This window comes from Hippopotamus amphibius, chromosome 7, assembly GCF_030028045.1.
Source record: "Hippopotamus amphibius kiboko isolate mHipAmp2 chromosome 7, mHipAmp2.hap2, whole genome shotgun sequence".
Lineage (NCBI taxonomy): Eukaryota > Metazoa > Chordata > Mammalia > Artiodactyla > Hippopotamidae > Hippopotamus > Hippopotamus amphibius.
In genome coordinates, this window is record NC_080192.1 from 4412361 (window position 1) to 4427528 (window position 15168).

General features: G+C 59.6%; 1 protein-coding gene across 3 annotated transcripts in view; it reads left to right on the forward strand.

The window, feature by feature from the left end:
• Positions 1-2756: 2756 nt before the first annotated feature.
• KIAA0930 (KIAA0930 ortholog) overlaps positions 2757-15168 on the forward strand; it is a 39653-nt gene continuing 27241 nt past the window's right edge. The window contains exon 1 of one of the 3 annotated variants that reach the window (XM_057741956.1): positions 2757-2913. In XM_057741956.1, the coding sequence (XP_057597939.1) occupies positions 2850-2913 (64 nt within the window). In that variant the 5' untranslated portion in view covers positions 2757-2849. Of the gene's footprint in view, positions 2914-8275; positions 8418-9953; positions 10095-15168 lie in introns of those variants that run through there. The other 2 variants (XM_057741958.1, XM_057741957.1) reach the window with 2 other exon arrangements.

Below are 15168 nucleotides of genomic sequence, written 5' to 3' on the forward strand. Positions count from 1 at the left end.
TTTTTTTTGGAGTATAGCTGCTTTACAACGTTGTGTTAGTTTCTATTGCACAATGAAGTGAATCATCTATATGTGTATATATATCCTCTCCCTCTTGGACCTCCCCACCCCCATCTAGGTCACACAGAGCACCGAGCTGAGCTCCCTGTGCTATACAGCAGGTTCCCACAAGCTATCTGTTTTACACATGGTAGTGTATATATGTCAATCCTAATCTCCCAATTCGTCCCACCCTCCTCTTCCCCTTCTGTGTCCACATGTCCCTTCTCTACGTCTGCGTCTCTATTCCTGCCATGCCAATAGGTTCATTTGTACCATTTTTCTAAATTCCACATGTATGCGTTAATATACGATATTTGTTTTTCTCTTTCTGACTTACTTCACTCTGTGTGACAGACTCTAGGTCCACCCACATCTCTACAAATGACTCAAATTTCATTCCTTTTTATGGCTGAGTAATATTCCATTGCATATATGTACCACATCTTCTTTATCCATTCCTCTGTCGATGGACATTTAGGTTGTTTCCATGTCCTGGCTACTATAAATAGTATTGCAATGAACATTGTCGCACATGTATCTCTTTTTTTTTTAAAGGAATTACCTTTTTTATTTTTTTATAAATTTATTTATTTATTGGCTGCATTGGGTCTTTGTTGCTGCACACGGGCCTTCTCTAGTTGTGGTGAGAGGGGGCTACTCTTCATTGTAGAGCGCGGGCTCCTCATTGCGGTGTCTTCTCTTGTAGCAGAGCACAGGCTCCAGGTGCATGGGCTTCAGTAGTTGAGGCACACGGGCTCAATATTTGTGGCTCACGGGCTCTAGAGCGCAGGCTCAGTAGTTGTGGTGCATGGGCTTAGTTGCTCCGCAGCATGTGGGATCTTCCTGGAGCAGGGATGGAACCCGTGTCCCCTGCATTGGCAAGCGGGTTCTTAACCACTGTGCCACCAGGGAAGTCTGCATGTATCTTTTTGAATTGTGGTCTTCCCAGGGTATAAGCCAATAGTTCATCCTTCATTGCGCATCCTACATTTATTTATTGGGTATCTACTTCGTGCTGGGCAAAGTCCTAGGCACAGGGATACAGTTGTGCAGAAGACAGACCCCTTCCTCAGTGGGGAAGTCAGACAATAAACAGAACACACAGCTAAACCATGTGACGTCAGTGGAGGTAAGTGCTGGGCTGCGAAGAAAAATAAAGCAGGGCAAAGGGTTAGATGGCAGGGAAGGTGGTGCTTTAGGTAAGGTGGTCAGGGAAGGCTGTTAGAGGAGGTGACACGACCCAAAGGAAATGAGGAAGTGTGTTCAGAGCACGGAGGAGAAGGGAGGGAGGGTGGAGGCAAGCCCTTCCTTGACGGGCTTGTGGAGGCTCTTGTGACCGCAGGGGGACCTCCTTGCCGATGTAGCTAGCTGGGAAATCTCAGCACTCTCCCTCCGTTTCCATCTCCTAGGTCCTTAGAAATGGGTCCCCGGGGTGAGGTCTGGGAAAGGCCTCTAGCTGCTTCTGCCCGCTTTCTTCCTCTCTCAGGGGAGGCCAGCATTCGCACGGGGCTCAATGAACCTTGGCCTTCATCAGCATCACATGTCCAGCTGACCTTGGACCTCCCCACCCCTCCCCCTCCTCATACTTAGTCAGTACTCGGAGGGAGACCCCCATCCTGCAGCTGAGGAAACAGGCTCAGAGCCCTTCTCAACACCCTGCACGGTGCCAGGCAAAGGAGTCCGCCGGGACAGGAAGGGGTTTGCCACCGTCCCCCCATGAGACCTCCTTAGGGGGGAGGGGTGCCCTCTTTCTGGGTACCGAAGAGGAAGTTCCCAGCGGAAACCGGTCCTGCCGACTTGGCTGAGGAGAGCGGAGGGTGGCCATGGGGAGGGCAGGTGACAAGGTCAACCTCTCGCAGGGCAGCGCGGGAGGGGGGGCGGCGGGAGGGGCAGGGGGAGGGCCCGGAAGGGGCGATGGGAGGGGCTCAGAGACGCCACACCGCCCGCGGGGGCTCAGCGGCGGAGGTCGGCCTCGGAGGGGAGGGCCTGGAGAAAGTGGGCGCGGGGCCCGAGGGGCCCGGAAAGGTCGGGGCGGGATCCCGAGAGCCGTTGGAGGAAGAGCCTGGCCGGAGTCGGAGGCGAGCGGAGGCCAGACGCTTGGCGTGGGAGGGGCCGGAGCGGCCAGGGGCCAGGTCGGTGAGGAAGGGAGCCCGCCCGGCAGGTCCGCGGCCTGAGGTCTGAGGACGGCGGCCCGGGGCGTGGCCCGAGGTCGGGGCGCGACGGGGGCGCGACGGGGGCGCGTCGGGGGCGGGGCCTAGGCCCCAGGGGGCGGGGCCTAGGGGCGGTGGCGGGACCTGGGTGGCCAGGGTGTGGCCCGAGGGCGGGCAGGGGCGGGGCGGGCGGCGGTCGGGGGCGGGGCCCGGGGGCTTGGGGGGCGGGGCCGGCGGGGCGGGCGGCGGCCTGGCGGCGCGCGGGCGGCGTCGGCGACGCGGAGGTGCGCTCGCCTCCCCGGTCTCGGCAGGCGGCGGCGGCGGCGGCGGCGGCGGCGGCGGCGGCGGCGGCGGCGGCGGCGGCGGCGGCCACGCGCACAAAGGCGGGTTGTGGCTTCACTGCTGCTCGCGGCGGGCGGCGCCGGGGCGGGGGCGGCGGGGCGCGCCGGGGGCCCCCGCGGGCGCGGCGCGGGCGATGAGCCGGGGCCCGGCATGGCCTCCGCGCGGCCGCCGGGCCGGGCCTGCGCCTCGGCGCCCGCGCCCGCGGGGCTCCGGGCCGGGCCGCCCGCCCTCCCCGCCGCCGCCGCCGCTGCCGCCGCCGCCTCCCCCCCCGAGCCTGCGGGCGGCGCGGAGGCCGAGGAGCGCTCGCTGCAGCACATGCTGCGCGCCATAGCCGAGGAGCGCGGCCGCCTCAGCCTGCGCCGCGAGGTCTGCGGCCTCGGTGAGTGGGGCCGGCCGGGGGCGAGGCCGGGGCCGCCGCGTCGCCGGGTGCGCGCGCCTCCGGGCGTCTCTGCGGGTCTCCGTCTGTGTGTCTGCGCGTGTGTCCGTCCCTGCGCGTCTCTGTCTCTGCGTGTCTCCGTCTCTGCGCGTCTCTGTCTCTGTGTCTCCGTCTCTGCGCGTCTCTGTCTCTGCGTGTGTCTGTGGGGCTCCCTGCGTGTCGCATCCTCCTCGCGCCCCAGGTCCCCGCGTCCGGGTCTTTCCTGTGCTCCTGCGTCTCCGGCTCTGATTTTGGTCCCAGGAGCGGTCCGGCACGCTCGCGTCCCTGTGTGTCTGTTTCCCGGGTCCCTCGGCGTCTCCCTCTGTCCGTCCATCCGGGTGTCTGCCCGGCTCCCTCCTTCCCCTCCGTGGCTCCGCCAGGCCTCTTGCTTCTCCAGAAAGCCCTCCCCGGGGCCTCCGTGCCTCTGCGGGCAGTGTGGGCGCTGGGTTTGGGGAGACCCGTGGCCCGACATGGCAGGGCCGGGGCGCCTGGACTACGCGCAGACCTCCCCGCAAGGTGCGGCGGCCACCGTCCCAGCTCGCCGGGAGGGCAGGTCTCCGGCGCCCCGAAGCCTTTGTCTTCCCGCACCGCTCTGCACAGTGCCTCTAACTGGGGACCTGTTGGACCGTGGCCCCCTGAACCCACCCGCTTGGCAGAGGGTGCGGGCCGGCCGCCTCTCTGAGTGTGATTCTGCTCCAAGGAGGTCCTAAGCCCTCGATCGGCCGGCGGGGTGGGATGGGGGTGCCCGTGTTGTCTGCGAGAGCCTGGGGCTGCAGGTGTGGGTGGGGTCTCCCCGGAGGCTGGGTGTGAGGTAATGGCTACTGACTGATCATGTTCAGACGGAAGCAGGAGGGCGGCCCCCCTCCCCCCCCATCCCATTTAGTGTGGGGTTTGCCATTTTCTCTCTGAAAAGACCCCTCCCTTCTTCATGCAGGAATGACTTCATAGCACGTTGTTAGCCACCCCCAGCCTCACCCTCATCCCCAGTCTGGGCTGGGGACTTCTGAGGAGGCGATAGCATTTTGTGGAGAAGGGAGTGTCAGTCTTGGCGATTCTACCAGCCCCCTCGCCCACTCACCACTGGGGAAACTGAGTCCGAAAGAGGCAACGCATCACCCCCCTGAGGTCACCAGGCTTTCCAGGCCCCTCAGCAGGCCACGCCCTGGAGGCTGGGTGAGGAGAAGAAATAAATTTGCATCCTCCGTTTTGTAGGAGGTAGGCTTGGTGTAAGACGCTTTCTCTCAGCAGGTCCCAGCCCAGCCTGCCCTGGAATGAAGCTTTCCTCATGGGTGGGGGTGGGGGTGTCTGCAAGGCGGGGATGGACATATATAGGCTTCTCTGGTCTCTTCTGAAAAGGTGTCACTAGTGAGTTTTGAGCAGAAATGGAAGGATCCTTATTCATTCACTCAGCAAATGTTCATGGAGCACCTACTGTGTGCCCTGCTGTGTGCCTGCCTGACAGGCTGCCTGGCACCTGGCACAGAGGGTCTGAAATGGGAGGGGTCTGAGGGACCATCTGCTCCAGGCCCCTCAGCCCTGTCTGCTCAGCTGCTCCTGGCTCCCCTCTCCACTGCCCTCTGAGCATCTCTCTGCCCTGGTGGGCAGTCCCTGCCCCAAGGAGCCTGCAGTGCCAGCCCCTAAGAGCAGTACTACTTTGCTGTAGCAGCTGGCGTTTACCGAGCGCTCAGTGTGTGCCGGTACCTTATGCAGGCGCTGTCAGTTTCATACTGTCCTTGCCAGGTGGGAATATTATCTCCATTTCACTGATGAGGAGCCTGAGGTTCAGAGAGGCAAGAGACTAGCCCAGGGACAGCCTGTGAGGAAGTTGTACGGCTGGCATTGACCCCTGGTCGGTGTGACCCCCGTGCCTGTCCCCCCAAATGGCCCCAGCCAGGCCTTGCTGCACCTGCTGCACTGAATCTGGGGAGGAGACATGCCCGTAGTAGGCCAAGAGCATGGCCTGGTGGTCACACTATTGCTGTGTCTCCCCTCCTGGTCTCTTGTTCCCCTTCCACACACAAGGTCTTCCCATCTCAGCACCCCCAGCCCCCCCAGAACTCAGTCCCTATAGTGCTCTCATGCTCCACACTTTTATTCCTGCTGTTTTCTGCGCCTGGAAAGCCACCTCCTACTCACCTGGCCTGCAGACACCTGCAGGTCTCCTTTCAGGCCTTAGCGCTGATGCTGTCCCTCCGGGCCCCTACCTCTGCTCCCTGTCCTACTGCCTGTGCTCTCTTTGTACCGGATTCACGTCTGGTGGACGATCAGACGACTGTGGCACTGTGACGGTCTGTGTGGCTGTCTCCCCAGTTAGCAGGTGGCCCCCCTTCAGGGCATTGCCCAAGTCCGAGTCTCCTCAGTGCCCAGCACGGGGCCCATGAGGAGCAGAGGCCGGTGCACATTCAGCAAATGAGTGAGAGGATTACTTTCTGGACTGGGCAGTGAAGGGTGTGGATGGCCAAGGAAGTTGGAACCTTAAACTCTTAGAAGGGCTCACATTGCCCATCTCTTTTATTTTTCAGATGAGAAGTGTGATGTTCAGAGAGGGGTAAGCTAAATAGTGACTTCACTCCCAAAGTAGCGTTGGGACAGAATGGTTGGCCTGAGCATCCAGGCGTGAACCAAGGATGCCCTCCCCAAAGCACTTTTTTTTAACTTTTTTTCTTCTTTGACTGTGTTAGGTCTTCGTTGCTGCACGCGGGCTTTCTCTAGGTGTGTCGAGCAGGGGCTGCTCTTTGTTGTGGTGTGCAGGCTTCTCATTGTGGTGGCTTCTTTTGTTGCGGAACACAGGCTCTAGGCACGTGGGCTTCAGTAGTTGCAGCACTCGGGCGCAGTAGTTGTGGCTCGCGGGCTCCAAGAATGCAAACTCAGTAGTTTCTGCACATGGGCTTAGTTGTTCCGCGGCATGTCGGATCCTCCTGGACCAGAGCCTGAACTCATGTCCGCTGCATTGGCAGGCGGATTCTCAACCACTGCGCCACCAGAGAAGTCCCCCCAAAGCACCTTCATATCGAGCGGCTCATGTCACCCTCTCATCACTTTGCAGCTGGGACAACCTGTTACGTTTATGAATTAAATCTCCCAGATTTTGGTTGTTGTAGTTTAGTTAAAGCGTAGGTTGTTCGGACCTGTGCCATGCCCTCTGAGGTTGTTTTGGAGGTATAAGGGAGCCTCTGGGGGAGAGGCTTGACCCTGGACAAGCTGTTGTCATTTCTGAGTCACAGTGTCTGTCTCTGGGGTGGGAGAAGACGACTCCCCCTGCCCGCACTGTCGCTTGGCAGCCATGGTGAAAAGCACTTTGGAGATCTAAGTCCGATGTTTTGAATCTTGTCTACTGCAGTCTCTTCAGTAGACGCATTCTTTTGAGCAGTTGCTCTGTACGAGGTGGGGGGATCGGCGCTGATCCCTGCAGCGCGGCAGGGGGAGAGGGTGGGGGACAGGTGAGTGGGGAGAGAGAGCCAGGTACACAGGTGACTTGGCTGAAGTAAAAACCCTGCTGGAAGCAGCCAGGGCTGTGGCCACTCTGAGCAGGATTTTGGTGTTTTATCCGCAGGAAACTGCCTGTGATTCCGGGTAACAGGTGAGCCAGGCTGGTGGCTGAGGTGGCCTGTGCGGGGCTGCAGAATCTCTGAGCTGGGAAGAATCAGGTGGTCCAGTGCCCAGATGTTGTGTGATGCAGACATCTGGACCAGAGGTGGAGAGGGCCTGACACTTCCTCCTGGGGCTCGGGCCTTCTGCTGGGCCCTGGACGTCAGCCCACGCGTGTTGTGCGGACAGGCTCACTTCAACAGGGGCAGCACTCCACTGGCATTTGGTCAAGTCACGTGGACATGACTGGGTGTGTGTGGGGGGGGCGCTGTGAGGGGCGGGCCCTTCCTTGTGCTGCTTGTCTTTCAGCTCTGCCTAGGCTGAGCATTTTATTTTATTTTGCTTTTTAATTTATTTTATTTTATGATGATTTTGTGTGTGTGTGTGGCTGGCTTGAGGGATCTTAATTCCCTGACCAGGAACTGAACCCTTGCCCTTGGCAGAGAAAGCGCAGAGTCCTAACCACTGGACCGCCAGGGAAGTCCCCAAGTCTGAGCATTTTAGAACTGTTTGTTCCTGGGCCCTCACCCTTTTAGGTGGCCTAGGGAATTTTCTCTCTCTCTGACGTATTTCCTTTTATCCTCAAAACAGTCCTCTAAGGTAGGTATTATTACACTGTTCTCTTTGTCCTGGTGAAGAAACACAGGTTTAGAGGTGAAGTCACGTGCCCCCAGTCCCGTGGCCAGGAAGTGGCAGAGTCTGTCGGAGCCCAAGCTCTTCGCAGAGGTGACGCCCCCACACCTGCTGTCCTCGGGTGCGTGTGGCCTGACCGTCAGAGGTGTGCTCAGCTACCTGGCACAAGGTGGGCTGAGGAAGGGCCCAGGTCGAGATGTGAGAGGGTGTGAGGGGCACAGAGAAAGCAGCCACCTCGGCTGCCCTGGGTGGTTCGTGCAGGCGTGGCCTTTGAAAGGGGGCGAGGGTGGGCAGGACTTGCCTGGATAGAGCAGGGAGGCTTGGAGGGTGGCCGTGGGAGGGAGGCTGGAGCGGTGTTTGGGGCTCTGAATGCCCGCCTGGGGCTTTGGTGTTCCCGTGGCCTGGCCTCAGACAGCCCCGTGGGTGTGTGACTCCTGGACCGGCCGGCACCGGAGAGGCCGTTCCCACGAGGGACACTGCCCGTCTGCTGTGTGCCGGCCTGGCTGGACCTGCTGCAGGGCCTTTACTTTTGCCTCCTGTGGAGGCAGGTTCTATTGTTACCGCATTTTGCAGAGGAGGAAACCAAGCTTCAGGGAGGAAAGTGACTCTCACCCAAGGTCACGTAGCTAGGAGTTAGCAGAACTGGGGTTCGCGGGGTTCTAGCCGTGGCCTGTCAGTTGCCAGTAGCCATCCTGCAGAGAGTTCTGGAATGAGCCAGAGGAGTAAGGGGAAGCTGCCTTCCTGTGAGCCGCACCTCTGTGCTGAGCACCTGCACACGCCAGGCACCTGATACCACCCCGTGAATCGGGAAGAGGAGGACCTTGCATGCGCAGCCCGGCCCTCTGTCTCGCTCTATGCAGTGTAGCTGGGCATCGTGGCGGGTGGGGGATGTTTGCGGGAGGCGTGGCTGGAAGGCAAGACCATGGGGCCTCAGCACGCCATGCTTTGGGGCCTCTGTGTCCTGTCTGTGATGTGGAGACCACAGAGTCTGTAGGGTCATGGAGATTGTCTGAGACGTGACACATGCAGCCTCATGTGGCCCTGCGAGGATGCAGGAGCAGGCCCAGCACAAGCGCTGGCACGGACTTGACCCTCTGCTGTTGCTGTTACAGAGGATACAGACATCTGGCCCAGCGCCCGCACGTGGAATTAGGGTTGGATTCGAGCTCTGAAGTTCCGACGGCTTTGCAGTGGCTGGGGCCAGTTTCCCTGGGTTCCCCAGGAGCCCCGGGCCCTCCATCCCCAAGGTGGGCAGAGCTGGTTCTGGGCCAGTGCAGTGGGGAGGAAGTGTGGCCGTTTGGAGTGGCAGCGGTGCCTCTTTCGGTTCCTGCACCTATTTTTAAGGCCTGTGGGTTCCGGCCTCTATCCATTTCTGGGGCTGGAGCAGCCCAGGGCCGCTGCGGGTGTGGTCCTCTCCCAAGCCAGGGACTCTGTGCCCTTTCAGGGAACCCTGAGGACGTGGGACCTCACACTTTAAAGAGACCGAGGGTCACGGCTGCAGGGATTCTCAGCAAAGTGAGCTGCACCTGTGCCCCCTCCCGGGGCCTGGGCACCAGTGCCTGCTCTGCCCCTGCCCTGAGGCCTTGCACAAGCCGTACCCCTTCCTCCTCATTTACATCTGCCTCCTTCACTGGGGCGGTCGAGCTCAGAAATAGAGCCAAGCCATGAGGCCGCGGAAGAGACGCCCTGAGCAGGACACTTGTTTAAAAAAAAACAGCATCAAAATCCCCCAATTTTTTCCAATTAAAAAATGTTCATGCACTATATAGAAACTGGAAAATGTAAGAGCATGGAAAAAAATTACTGATAGTTCCAATCACACAGAGACCCACTATTAACTTTGCAAAGTCTTGCTTTCCAATCTTTTTAAAGCCCCTTTAAAGAATACTTGATATTCTACACGTAAAGTTTCTTAATCATGCTTTCTCACTTAAAATTCCTAAAACATTTTCCATGTTGTTCAAACTCTAAACTTTATTTAAATGACGGCAGGATGGTTGAGTGGATGTACCGTAATTTGCTTAATTGGTCTTGTCTTGTGGGAAACTTAGCTTGGCTCCAGTTTTTCACTCTCATAAATAGCTTGCAACAAGCCTCTTCGTCTGTGCGAAGCTTTCTGCATTTGGATGGTTTCTTTCGGCTGCCAACCTGGGAGGCCATTTCTTAGAGGCTGCTGCCTGACCCCAAGGGCAGGCCTAGGACCACAGGTGGAGGTGGCGGGTGGCAGATAGTTGTTTACCAGACTCACAGAGAACTATCTGAACCGTTGGCGCTGGTACGAACTGCAATAAAAGTGAGCGGTGAGTGATTGCTTCCCGGCTCCCGGGTGTGCCAGCTGCCTGGTGAGGGTCCAGCCTCACACGGGGCCTGGGGCAGTGCCCGCCAGTCTGTGATTCTCCAGGCCCGTCTTTTCCCTGGGATTTCCGGCTTGTCTGCTGAGCGGGGGAGGCAGGGGCCCCTTGTCCCGCGGCTGAGGACGGGGAGGCCTGGGAGCTAAGTGGGCCCAGGCCACTCGTCCCCTCCAAGCACCTCTCACTTCCAGCTCTGGGAGGCCCCCACCTGCCCAGCCTTGGGGACATCAGACAGCGGCCCCCGGGTCAGCACGGGTGCCAGGCTGCCTGGGCTCAGGCCCTGTGGGTGCAGCACGGGCTCTTCCTGGCTCTTCCCCCCCGGGGCAAGTGTGGGTGGGGAGAAAGCCCTGGGTGTGAGCAGGCGTGGCTTTGGGACAGGCGTTCTTCTGGGAGCAGACCTGACCCTGGGCTTCCTCCGCCTGGGGTCAGGGCTGACCCGGCAACTCGCTCCCAGTCTCCTGGCTTTGGCTCGGGCAGCAGAATGTCCTGTAGGTTACAGCCGTCCTGGGGATGCTGGGATGGACAAGAAAGATTCAGAATTCAGCCAGCCGATCCCTGTTGCTGTGCAGACAGGTAGGTGAGGCTCAGAGAGGACCCTGACAGACCGATCACCAGGGCTGGAGTGCCCGAGGGCCCTCCCGCCTGTGGTCCCTGTTCAGGGCAGACCTCATGGAAGGTCCTGCCTGGGCAGAGACAGAGCGGGGAAGGAGGCAGAGGAGGTTCAGAAGTTAATTTTCCCTAAATGCTGTGTCACTTTGGGGAAGTCACTGCAGCTCTCTGGGCCTCCGTTCTCCTGGCAGAGTAGGACTGATTACTACCCTGCATCCACCTTGGGCAGAGCTCAGCCTCCAGACCTAGAGCACCGGAGAGGGACACGGAGGCTGCCTGTGACAGCCTTCTTGGACAGCCCTGGGTCAAATCCAGGGGGCCTGTGGGCGTCGCCGTGGCAGGGTCCTTCCCCCTTCCGGCTCTCAGTTTCCTGTTAGGTGAGAAGGGGAGAGGAAGGTTGACCGGGACCCCTGTTCCCAGACCATGGTTCTTGGACATGTGGTCACCCGCCCACACACTTTGCTGCCTAAAACTGAGCCTCTTGCAAAAAGCAGGGCCAGTTACACCACATCTCAGAGAGGTCATTGCCCTGTGTGCTTTCATTCAGGGACAATGCAGATGAAACAGGAAGAAACAGAAGCAGGAAGAATTGCATACCCCACCCCCCAGCCCAGAGATGGGAAAAAGAACCTGGTTGTCCCACCACCCACCGTCCCACTTGGGCTGTACGTTTCACACCCGCCGGGCCCCCCAGCTCTGCCCGCAGGTCCGTCCTACGGATCCGCAGCACCTGGTGGCTGGTGCTGCCGTGGGTGGTCCCCAAGGCTGTGCCCCCGGCCAGGAGGTGGGGGCCTAGGGTCCAGCTTCCTCCTGACCCGGGGAGGAGGGAGCTGCCCCCCAGCGGGGCTCGTCAGCTGTGTTCGGCTCCCAGGAGCCCTCTTCCTGCCCCTGCTCCCTGCAGTCAGCCGCCAGCCGCGCAGGGAGCAGGGAGGGGGTGATCTCAGGCGGCGCACGTGTCTGGGCGCCTCCCTGCAAGTCCGGCGGGGCCGGTTCCCTCGCCAGAGTGGCGGCCGCCCCATTCCTGTGGGCCCAGTACTGGGTGATTCCCACAGCAGCCTGTGGTGAAGGGAGTGCACCCCTGCCAGCAGACAGAAATGATGAGACTCTGAGAGGGGAAGGCCCTTGTCGGGGTCCCAAGGAGTCAGTCTGGGTTTTGGACCCGGCTCTCCCAGACTCAAAGCTGTGGTCTGTCCCTCTCACACTCGGACCTCCATTTCTCCAGGAGAGGCATTTGGTGCCTTTTCTCCCTCTGCGTGACTTCGCCTGGTCTAGTGTATGAAGAAGAACCCAGTCCCCCGGTTGTCACAGTGAAGGACGTCTTAGAAGAAGCGAGAATAAAGGAGGGAAATGAAAGAGGAGGCAGGCCTGGGAGGGGACATTCCTGGGAGGAAGCTGTGGAGCTGAGGGCTGGAAGTGAGCAAGGGAACCAAGACCCCAGGGATGAGACAGGAGAGGAGCGGCCCCAGGGGAGGGATGGGGTGTGTTTGGGAGGGACTGTGCTAGGCGACACTGAAGGGAGGCCACCTGAGGGGCAGGTGCCTGTCGGGTCTGCCCAGGGCCCGGGGTGCCCTCGAGTCCTAGCTTCACGCAGCACGTCACCCTCTGCATGCTGGCACGTTGGAAGCGCTTAGTACATGTCAGCCTGAAGGCTGCGGGAGTAGATGCTGGGGTGCAGCAGAGAGCAAGACGGTCCCATCCACCTGGGCTCGCTGGGTGGGTTGGTCCAGGTGGGCCTGGTCCCCAGCTCCGAGCCCCGTTCGTGGGCCAGGGTGGGCGCACCCACACGGCTGGGGTTCCTGGGTCTCAGCATCTGCACTGACACAGTGGTGGGAGCAGGTGGGGTGGGAGCCTCTTCCGGTGCTGGCCTAGGCTTCTGGGATTCTGTCACACGTGCTGAGTGGCATGGTGGGGTGGGGGCGGGAGGAGGTGGAATAGTGACCAGGGCAGTGATCAGGGTGGTGACCAAGTGATCTCAAGCCCAGGCAGGTGGGGAGGTGGGCGGGAGGTGGGAGCTGGGGTGGCCACGTCACGGCTCCCCTCTGGGCTGGGGCACCTTGTGTGGATGTCCACAGAAGATTGCTCAGGAGCGTGGCACCTCGTCTTAGAGGCCCGTTTATGTGTCAGAGCAAAGCAGGGAGTCAGGAGTTTGAGGAAGGCCACGTCGGTGACGAGCTCCTGGGAGACGGCAGTTTGAACGTGGAGCTGCTTGTTTTGGCCTGTTAACGGCTTAGGCAAGATTGAAGCCAACTGGGAACTGTTAGCGGGGAGGGAAGTGGCCGCAGTCCTGTGACGGTGGCCGCGGGGCCGCAGGGGTTCGCAGGCATTGCTGTTCTGGAGAACCCAGAAGATTGCTTTCGGGAACCGTGGGCCGTGGGAACTGAAGCCCCACCCACGAGAGCGACCTTGGGGTGGGGCCCGGGCCTCAGCCGATGCCTGGCACAGCACAGGCTCAGGGTGGAAGCGGGACCCGACTGGGACTCCAGTGTCACCTCCCGTTATGATCTTGCTGCGTAACCGGGACCGAGGGCCTCCTGGGGGTGACCTGAGCGTGGCAGGAGAGCTTTAAAGATTTCGCAACAGTGCGCAGAGGGTGAGACGGGACAGTGACTTTTGGCTGCGTTTCAAAGCTGCTGTGGTGTTCTCTGAGTAAGCCGGAAAACCGGAGTGTGTCACGGTCACGCGGTTATCCGTTCAGCATTCGCCGACTCCCTGCTGTGGGCCCTGCCCTGTGCTGGGGACCTGGTCACCCTGCCAGCGCGGTGCCCTCCCGTGGTGGGAAGGGACACGTATGGGTGGCTCGTGTGACAGCGCGTAGAGGGCAGCTCTGGGCTGCAGTCCGGCTCTGCCACGTGCCAGCAGGTGACAGCAGACAGGGGCTTCACACCTTGAGCCCCCATTTCCTCGTCAGTTAAATGAAGAAAGTAGTGTTCACCGCACAGGATCTTTGTGAAGATGAAATGAGGGGAAGTGGCTCAGGTGGGTCAGGGGAGGTGTGTGTGGGGGTGGGCGGGGTGGGCGTGGGAGGTGACGGCCGAGCTGACGTACAGGCCAGGGGTGGATGGGCCCAGGACCTGTGGTGCAGTCCAGTGAGGGGTGGGCGGCCTGAGGACGCGCAGGGTGTTTCGTCGGGGAGGAGGGGAGGGGCTGTCTGCAGGGCCTGGCTCCTCTGGGGAAGGAGGCTGGACTTCTTCCTGGAGAAGAAGGGGGCCGGGCAGGTGGTGGGTTCTCTCGACCCAGCCACCGTGCTTCCCTTAGGCTGGAGCAGAGGACCGGCCTGGCCTGTGGGATGGCTCACGTGGGGACCCACCTGACCAGTCCTTCTCCATCCAAGTGCCTCATCGGGGCAGCCCTGGGCCTCCCTGGGCAGCTGCTTTGTCTTCTGTGCCCTGGGGGAGGGTCTGCAGCCCACGAGGGGCACGGAGAGGCACGAGTTGATGAAAGGCCTATTGAGGGGCCACAGAAGCCTATTCATGCTGCCCTGGCTCCCCGGCGGGGAAGCGGCCAAGAGCTGCTTTGGACTCTCCCCAAAGAGCCCGGTTGACCCGCAGCCTCTGGGAGGGGCCGGGCTGAGCCAAGGCCACTGCCAAGACTGGCGGCTCTCAGGAGGTCCCTGTCGGGGCCCTTGGCCGGGTTGGGCGTCCGGCATCTAGAGGCCACGGGTCACATGTCTGCCCCTTCCTTCTCCCCACAGCAGAGAGACTCCGTGCAGACCCTTCAGGGCTCCCCGGTCCTCTGAGGGTGAACACAAAGCCCTCAGCCCAGCCAGGCAGCCCCGGGAGGTCATGTTCTCTCCAGCTCGGCATCCTGGCTCGCGGGCCCTTTGCCTCTCCCGGCCTCAGCAGGAGGACCTTGGATACTGCAGCGCCGAAACTCCCCTCCTCAGGGCACCCTCTCTGACGCCCCTGACCAAGGGCAGCACCCGTTCTGCAGGCTCAGGGAACACAGCCTGCCCTCCCGACCCTCACCAGGCAGCCATCCTGCTTGTCTGTTAATTGTTGAGGAGTCCAGCCTCCCCCTCGGCGCCAGGTGGGCAGGGTCCGTGCTAGATTCTGCTCCCCACCCCACCCAGCACTGGGCACCCAGCCTTGAACGGTGGCACTCGGTAAATGTCTGCTCCAGATCGAGCAAGGTGTGGGGGCCTGGTTCAGGTACCAGCTCCAGCCAGCTGTGCCAGCTGGACAACCACTGTCCTCGTGGGAAGTAAGCCCGCTTTACGGAAGGGGAGGTGGGGGATGTAGGTGGTTAGCACAGTGCCTAGTGGGCACACAGGGAGCCCTTGGTGGTATTTTGATGCACAACAGGTTATGAACACACTACAGAATGTTTGGAAAACAGGGAAAAGTTGTAATCCCACCACTCTCAATACTAACCACTATAGGCATTTGGGTTTACTTCCTTTCAGTTTTTCTTCTTAGGCATCTTTTTTTAAAAATAAATTTATATATTTATTTATTTGTTGGCTGTGTTGGGTCTTCATTGCTGCCCGCGGGCTTTCTCTAGTGGTGAGCGGGGGCTACTCTTCATTGTGGTGCGTGGACTCCTCATTGTGGTGGCTTCTCTTGCTGTGGAGCATGGGCTCTAGGCATGTGGGCTTCAATAGTTGTGGCACATGGGCTCAATAGTTGTGGCTCACAGGCTGTCAAGCGCAGGCTCAGTAGTTGCGGCACATGGGGCTTAGTTACTCCCACACCAGGGCTCGAACCCTTGTCCCCTGCATTGGCAGGCGGATTCTTAACCACTGAGCCACCAGGGAAGTCCCTTAGGCATTTTTTCAAAAAAGCAGTTTTCTTCGTTCAAGCATCATGTACAATTTTTTTAAAGAACTTTTTATTGAGATATAATTAACATACAATAAACTGCATATATTTAAAGTGTGCAATTTGGTATTTTTTTCTAATTACTAATGTATATATGGTCATGTACAATTTTTGTGGCCTGCTCTTTGTTTTTCGTTGTTGTTTGTTTTTTTTTTAGCTGTCTATCATAAGCATGTCCCCAAGTAACTGCATTGTTATTAAAAATATTTGTTACTCTTTGA